This window comes from Tenrec ecaudatus, chromosome 4, assembly GCF_050624435.1.
Source record: "Tenrec ecaudatus isolate mTenEca1 chromosome 4, mTenEca1.hap1, whole genome shotgun sequence".
NCBI classification, from domain to species: Eukaryota; Metazoa; Chordata; class Mammalia; order Afrosoricida; family Tenrecidae; genus Tenrec; species Tenrec ecaudatus.
In genome coordinates, this window is record NC_134533.1 from 20646567 (window position 1) to 20655064 (window position 8498).

The 8498-nt window shown below is 39.5% G+C and overlaps 1 protein-coding gene across 1 annotated transcript; it reads right to left on the bottom strand.

Moving 5' to 3' along the window:
- Positions 1-6950: 6950 nt before the first annotated feature.
- Positions 6951-7904, bottom strand: LOC142446497 (olfactory receptor 4C11-like). The gene has a single exon (XM_075548244.1). The coding sequence runs from the start codon at positions 7875-7877 to the stop codon at positions 6951-6953; it is 927 nt and encodes a 308-aa protein (XP_075404359.1). The 5' UTR covers positions 7878-7904.
- Between the last annotated feature and the right edge of the window lie 594 nt (positions 7905-8498).

The window sequence follows — 8498 nt, forward strand, 5'->3', positions numbered from 1 at the left end:
GACTCACAATGATCAATAGAACGACGCAGAACTCCCCCCACCCCTAAGATTTTGAGGCTTTGATTCATTACTGGAATAGAAAGTCTTGTCTTTTACCTACTGAAAAGCTGGTGGTTTTGAACTGCTGACTTTGCAGTTAGCACTCCAAGGCATATAATCATGGTGCCAGGTGGGATTAATTACTAGAATCAAACATTCTTGATGAATATAAGATGGGCAAGGGTGATAGAGATGTTGAGGTAGATTGCTACAATCACCACAACAAAGAACTCACACCTGACAGCAAGATCAGAAAATATTCTATTCTGTTGTGCACAGTTATCCATGAAAAGAGTCAATTCAAAAGTAGCTAATGATCTCTTCCCGATCTTTTCTATAAAATTGGCTGCTTATGAATGATGGGCTACATAGAAATATCAATTATGTCTGGGATGATGAGAAAAATATCAATTTTCTGTTGCTCACAAACAGGTAGTGTATCCCAGGCAATGTTTGTAGGTTACAAACTCAATGAATCACTTACTATGTAAGTCTTGCAATATCAGTCTACTTGGAAACATGGTAGAGACAGACACACAATCTATATCTGAATAGTTTCCAGCAAGTATTTATAATTAAGATCACGTGCAAAAATAAAATTGTAAATAAAATATTTTTAGAATAATTACATAGCTCTCTGTTATCCAGGTGACTTAGATGTAATTACAGGTAGCCTTAACAGTGGAACAAAGTGGCAGAAGAGAAAGAAAAAGTATTGTGGTTGAAGAAGGGTCAAGTATATGCGATCTTTCAGACTTTAGAGATAGTAGCTCATGAAAGAGGGAAGGTAGTTGGCCTCTACAATGTATGTAAATCCTAGAGTCCCTAAAAAGAAATGTAAGTTAAGTAGGCTGTTTAGAACCAGGAGGAGAGGTAGAAAGGGAAACTGCTACTGAGAAAGAGATATTGAGCAGCGTAGTGGTTAGATTTCATATGAACTTGCACCTGGATGAAAGTTTAGTTGTGCAGTCCAGACTATCAATCAAGTCACAGCCTCTTAACAGTGGCCTTTTATAAGAGAGTCATTGAGAACCCCTCTTTTTCTTTCTCTCTTGCCCTCCTCCTTCCTGTTTCCTTGAATTTGGTTCTTCCCCCCCAGAGGGATCTCCATATAGGCTGTTGAGACTGAGAGTAGTCTTTACCCTGCCACGGTCCCATCAAACTTTTATGCACATGGCTCTAACTCTACTGGACTGTGAATGTCCTCCTTTCAACGTCACCTTGCTGCTTCATTGGCCTGCAGCTATGTGAGTCTGAAGAGGGCTCAGGCTAGCATCAGACACATAGACTTGAGTTGGGCTGGGCGAGATGTCTTTTTGATATAACATGACTTTTGATATAAAGTTATTCTTTATATAGCACACATATAAGTGTTACTGAAAACTTCCAGGTAGAGGGTAACTGAGTAACACATACCAGAAGGACTCCCAGAAATCAGTGCAAGAGAATTACTAAGAGGGAATTTCAACACTGCCAGTTCACAGGAGGAGCATCCTAAAGATAAGAAGGGACAGAACCACAAGATTTTGAATGCCGGGGCTTCTGTCTTATAAAAGTGGAGGTTTAATAGGGTTTGACCTTGGCCCTGCCACTATTTAAGCCTGAGCTGGGACCATTTTGAATCAGCACAGGGGATCTACCTGGCCAGGGGAATTGTGCCCACCATTCACTGTGTTCTACACCAAAGTAGGCAACCTATCAGTCTTCTGGTGCACTCCTCTGAAAAGGAAGCCACAGGAGATAAAGTAGGATAAATCAATGTGAAATGAGCTGTAAGCAGTCGGAAGAAGCATTCCTACAATTCTCCCTGAGAGAGCCAGTTATCTTAGACTCCCTCGAAAACAAAAACTGTCTCCTCTAAAACAACGCAGCACAAAGATATAGCAGCCCCAATTACTTCACTAAAAACAGCAGAAACAAAAGGCAATAGCAGAATGTGACCTCAACCTAACAACATGACTAGAAGAAGCAGACTTTATCTGCCACAAAAAGAAATTTTCAGAATGCTGCTTGGAGTCAAACAGGATATGTGGGAAACAATACACAAAAAAGATGAAATGATAGAGAAGATAAAGTCCATACAACAAAGGAAAATACAAAAATTTAGGGAGGAGATAACAAAAACCAGTAGCATACTCAGGGAACCTCGAGAATCGATTGGAGGAAGCAGAGAACCGCACAAGTGGCTTGGAGGACATCCAAGCAGATTTTAACAAACACAAACAAATATCTAAGAAGATGATCATAGAACCTGAATAAAACCTTAGAGCTATCTATGGTTGGTCCTACGAAGAGAAACAACATTAGAATATTTGCAATACCGGAAGAAGACAACACAAAGTCATCTGAAATAATTCTGAGAGAATTCTTGGAGGAAACTCCCCAGCTTAATGAATGAAAACCAGACAACCAATCAGGAGGCTGAAAGAACACCAGTTAGACAGCATTCCAAGGAGAAGTAAACAAGTCAGATAATAGTTAAAGTATCGAACTTTGAGGAAAAGGAGAAATTAATGAGAGCAGCAAAGGGAAAACAAACAATCACATATACATATTCCCACATAAGAATATGCTCAGACCTATCAGCAGAAACTGAAGAAAAATAACACAAACCAAAGAATTCTCTACCCAGCCATATTATCAATCAAGATAGATGGCGAAGTAAGAGTCTTCCCAAACAAAGACAAACTCAAAGAATATGTTAGAAGAAACATAGCCCTACAAAAGACCCTTGCTGACCCACTATGGGCAGAAGAACAACACTCACCAAGCATAAATGAGACCACCACATAGAACAACTTCACCCAGAGGGTAACAAAGAGAAAACAGACCCCAATAAAGTCTTGGCTTAAGGATGGAAAGCAGTCAAGGATGATGCACACACACACACACACACAAACACACACACACAGAGAAACACACAAATAAGAAAGGAAGGTAGGCAATCACTCAACACAAAATGTATAAGATGACATCACAGAGTCCGCAGATGGAGGTAATGATCCTGAATATCAATGACCTGAACTCAGGCATTAAAAGACTGAGACTAGCTGACAGACTTAGAAAACACAACCCATCAATCAGCTGCCTATGGGAGATATTTATCAATGCCACAGACAAAAATAAGCTGAGAATCAACGTCTAGAGAAAGGCATATCAAGCAAGCAGCAATTCCAAAACCAGTGGCTGCAATCTTAATCTCAGATAAAATTGACCTCAAAGTGAAAACCATAAATAGAGATATGGGGAGACAGAATAATGTCCGCTTCTATGCATGTTATTAGGTTCAGGACCTCTTCTGCATTGCCTTTTGTTTCTTCTGTTTTTCGTTGAGGTCATTGGTGCTGATTGCTGTTTGCCTTGCGTTGTTTTAGAGGACCCAGATGCCATTTTCCACAGAGTAAAAGAACACTGACTCTCTCTGGGAGACTCATAGGAATGTTTCTTCAAACTTCTTGCAGCTAATTTCACTATGGAATTGGTCTATCACTATATTCTGCTGTGGCTTCACTCTTTCCCTAGTTAACCAGTCATTTGTTATTTGGAAGGAAAGTTGGATGATCCTCTCAGGGTGCACTGGTTGGATTGTTGTGAACCCACGAGGATGGTTCAGTACTGGGTGATCTCCCAAGAAGATGTGATGATGTGGCCCATGGAAGCTTGGGGTGATACAGAGGGTATATGGGTGTACCTCCTGCAATGGGAGTGCCGCAGAAGGATGGTGGGTTGCCTGTTTTGGTATAGAGCACCACGAATGGTGGGTGAAATTTCCCTGGTCATGTTTATTGCTGTGGAGATTAGGAAGAGGTTCTCGCAGCAGAGTAGAATGTTAGTGCGTGTTGGCCAGCTGCCTTAGGCCATGTGAGGCATTAAGGCATGTGGAAGGAAGTTTCCTCAGTCACATGGGACCACAGAGGACATAGGCAGGACTTCCCTGGGAAAAAGTTGGGCAAACATCCCCTGGTGGAGCACAGGTGGTCTTTTCCAAGCCTTGGGCTAAGCTGCACAGGGTTGAGCTCTTCCTGCTGGGTCAGGATTGGCATAAATGCCCTAGGTTAAGGGGATTGGCCTGGATGTCAGCAGTTGCATGTGAAGGAAAAGGAAAGAGACAAAGAGAGGGAAAGAAAGCAAACAAAACAAAACACAACTAGGCCTCCTGAGAATGAAGGGGATAGAGAAGAGAGGGAAACAAAAGTAACAATATAGCTGAGCCCTGATCCTTGGAGCTGTAAGGGATTAATCCCTGACTTGAGGAGGAGGCAAGCTGGGTTTTGTTGAGATAAAGCCCCTACACCGGTTCCAAATTATACTGACTCCAACTGAGACAGTGGTGTGGCTAAGGTCAAAACTTAGCCAGCCTCCACTCGGATAAGCCAAAAGCCCCTAACCCCTCAAAACCTTTTGGATCTGTGCCTATTGATCTTTATGATGCTCCTCCTGCGATCTGCCAGTGTTGAATTTCCCTCTTAGTATCTCTCCTGTGCTGATTTCTGCCTAGTCCCTCTGGCATGTGATAATGAGTCGCCATGTTCCTGGAATTCCTAAGATCATCTTCTATAGTTAAATGTTTTCCCATTTCTCTTTGTAAATATTAGCTGTAAATTGCAATTGCCTTATATACTCTCATTTATGAAAGAGTAAAATTATAATTTACTGTTTTGGCTTTTCTGAGCCTTAACTGGTTACCTGTTTGGAAGTATAGGAGGAGAGTAAGTAGTGATTCATGACCAATTTTCAATTCAGGAAACCAAAAACACAGCAAAGCAAAGGAAGACTATCCTTCTCTTGCATGAGGGTGCCAACCCACGATATAAGAATATTTGGGTCCATGGTTCTCACATTCCTCAAAAAGATGTTCCCATTTTAGCACAAAGAGTCTCTATCTTTCTCTATCAGGGTCCTGATTAACAAAGGAGGTCTCTTGAGGTAGCAAATTAAGTTGTCTTTGCAACTCTGTGACTTTTATTGGAAAATCTGACTCTGAGTTTGAGCACAGGTTCCTCATTCAGGAACCATAGTGGCAGTGACAACAGGGATTCTAGATTGAGTGCAAGTCCAGGAAATGTGATATGTGGAGCGTCTCTGAGGGGCACCAAAATGAATCATATACACCTTTTAACCCTTCCATGTAGTGAAAAAGAAGGCACAAATTAAACACTGCCAATTGGAATCCACTGCTCTGCAAGCCTCTCAATTTTCAGATAAAACAGTGCTTCAGTAAACAATTGTAATCCAAGTGAGATGAATTTCACCACGACGTACACAGAATTAAAAACAAAGCAAAATATATACACATACATCACTAGAGTTATTTTCAGAGTCCATAGATTCCATGACCACATATAAAAAAGGATGTTCATTCTCTCAAGCTAAAGAAATATGAAAGTGTTTAGTAAATTAAATTTTTTAGCAATTTAATAACTTTAAGCAATTTAGTACAAAGAAAAGAAACAACGCTTCAAATGGAAAAAAAGTCATTTTTAATGTTTAGTCAGACGGAAAATACAAATGAAGAATAAAATTGAAATTGATCTCCTCATCATTATGAAATTAAATATTGTGATGTTATCTGGATAGTGACAAAAATAAGAATCTTTGCCGATGTAATGGAAGGACCATGCATGTCATATGAACATTGCAGTCCCCTCAACATAAGTCATTATTTCTTTGGATTGTACTGAAACCTTAGCACAATTTTCTTTCTGAGACATACACATTTTCTTTCAAATATCCAACCTTCATCTATGAAAATTATCATTTTCAATTGTAAAAAGAGAATATCTACCAGAAAGTCCAGCATTAGAGTGATAATTGAAATCAAAGTAAAAACAAGCGAACACCATTGTCACTTATTTGATCTCCATTCATGGCAATCCCAGTGTTGACCAGAGCAGAACCGTCCCTTAGGGTGTTTTGACTGTAAGAATTATGGCAGATTTGCCAGGCCTTTCTTCTGTAACCCTGCTGTGTGGGTGTGCACTGCCAACCTTTAGGTTATTAGTCAGGTGACATCAGAAATCAACATGAAGAAGGACAGAGAAAACACGTGAACAAAACCACAAGTGGTCGTAGACATTCAAGAGACAGTAGTATGATAGTTAGATTTTATGCCAATGTGAGTGGGCCAGGATTCTCTCATGATGTAAAATCACAAAGAATGGTCAGTTTATGATGGGATCTTCTGTCAAGCAGCCAAAGAGTTTGGGGAAGAATACGGTAGAAAACCACTTTCTTAATCCGGTCACAGACTAGATGCAATCGAGGGAGGATTCAATTTAGGGAGTGGCCTGCTTTTAGCATCAATTGTCAGTATGTGGAAGGGTCTAGTGCTAGATATGGACTGCATCTGGTTCTTCAATTTTCCTGTTATATTACCTGACAATTCTAGGAGCCATCAAAGACAGCTGACTCTGGATTAATTAATCCACACTGGAATTAATTCCAAAGTCCGTGTGCTACCTGTGATCACTCTGCTTCATCTTTCAGTTTCCTGCTTGTCAGTTTGTGAAGGATTTAGGAGAAGTCTTCAGTTTACATCTGACCTCTGGATTTGAACTGGACTTAATTTGCATACTTTTACAACTATGTGAACCACTTCTTGATATAAATCTCTTTGTGTATACATATAAAACCATACATGTCTTTGCTTCTCTATAGAACCCAGTCATCTAAAGCACTGGGTCTTAGCTTTCTCTTGGTTTCTGCGGCTATTTCTAACTCAACACAAAATGATGCTGTCGCTTCCTCTTCATGAAATTGATTCAACACCGATCAGTTTATGGTTCATCTTGTCTACTTTCTTGAAGAAATTATCTATCATTTCCTAACGTGGTATATGATTAAATGTCTAATCAGAAAATAATATTCTCTGTTGAAATATTTTAGGTCAAACCAAATCAATCCATTCATCTTTAGTAATCTGAGATCCGTTTCTTGCTCCATAACTTTGTCATGGCATTTTTCACCTCTGCATTTCTTAGCGTATAAATCAGAGGATTGAGCAAAGGAGTTGCAATGGTATAGAACATGGCTAACATCTTATCCATGGGGAAGGTGGTTGCAGGGCGTGTGTACATAAATATAGAAGGCCCAAAGAACAGGATGACCACGGTGATATGGGAGGTGCACGTGGAAAGGGCTTTTTTCCTTCCTTCAGCACTGTGATTTCTCAGAGAATGCAAGATGATAACATAGGAGAACATCAGCATGACAAAACTCACTGTGCAAATGGCCCCACTATTGGAAACCAAGAGGAGGTTGATCACATAGGTGTCTGCACAGGCGAGTTGCAACAAAGGCTGCAAGTCACATAAATAGTGATCAATCACATTGGGACCACAGAAAGGTAAACTCAAAGCCAAAATAATCTGCACTGAGGAATGCACACAGGACCCGACCCAGGCGACAGCTACCAATATACTGCAAACCCTCCTGTTCATGATGGTCGTGTAGTGCAGGGGCTTACAGATGGCCACATAGCGATCAGCAGCCATGAGGATGAGAATGAAGATCTCCAGACAGGCAAAGAAATGCAATGAAAATACCTGGAGAATGCACTCATTGAAAGAGATGGTGCTGTTCTTCAAAAGGGCATCCACAATCGTTCTAGGGGCTATGGAAGTAGAGAAGCAGGTATCAGATAAGGATAAGTAAAAAAGGAAGAAATACATGGGACTCCCAAGTGTTCGGCTGGTCTTGATAGTAATAATTATCAGCACGTTACCCACCAATGTGCCCAAGTAGAAAAACAAGAAGAGGACAAATATGATTTTCTTCTTAGCAGGATCCTGTGTCAACCCAAGCAGAATGAATTCAGTCACATTATTATTCAACAGCATTATTATTCAAAGAAGGTATATGTGTGAAATACTTTATCTGGAAAAAAAAGAGCAGGGATTGGTTTATGGTGTTATGAAATGTTGTGGAATGTTTTACTCAGTCTAATTTTTGATGCTGTACAATGTTATGAAATCTTTTTATTAAAGTGAATATTCATTAGCAGAGATAATCTAGCTGTGGTTTATTAATGAGTAATGTCAACTCCTTGTTCCTCAGTTTTTAATGACCACTTCATAGGGTCACTGTAAGTCTCAAACAGCTTAAGAAAGATACTTTTATAGATCATTCTTCAAATGCAACAATTTACTAGCTTTAATATTTTTCTGTTATTCTTAATTTAAGTAATTTAATCAATACAAAATCAAGATACACGGTTCCAACTTACTATTTCCTTTTAGAAGATCATGTTCAAGAGATCTGGAGTCCTGTATTTTGCAGTTTATCACTCATAGTTTAAAATATAGTTGTCCTTTTCCATTGAATGTTACAAAAAGCAGGCCATACACTATGGAATTTTGTTCTTCATAAACAATGCCTCATTTAAACCAATAGTTAAATATTGCTTGTCTATTATTGACACATAGTTATATACTTGTATATTATTTATATCTGTAATAAAG

Coding starts and splice junctions, on each gene's coding strand:
- LOC142446497 (XM_075548244.1), bottom strand. CDS start 7,877: ATGCTGTTGAATAATAATGTGACTGAATTCATTCTGCTTGGGTTGACA.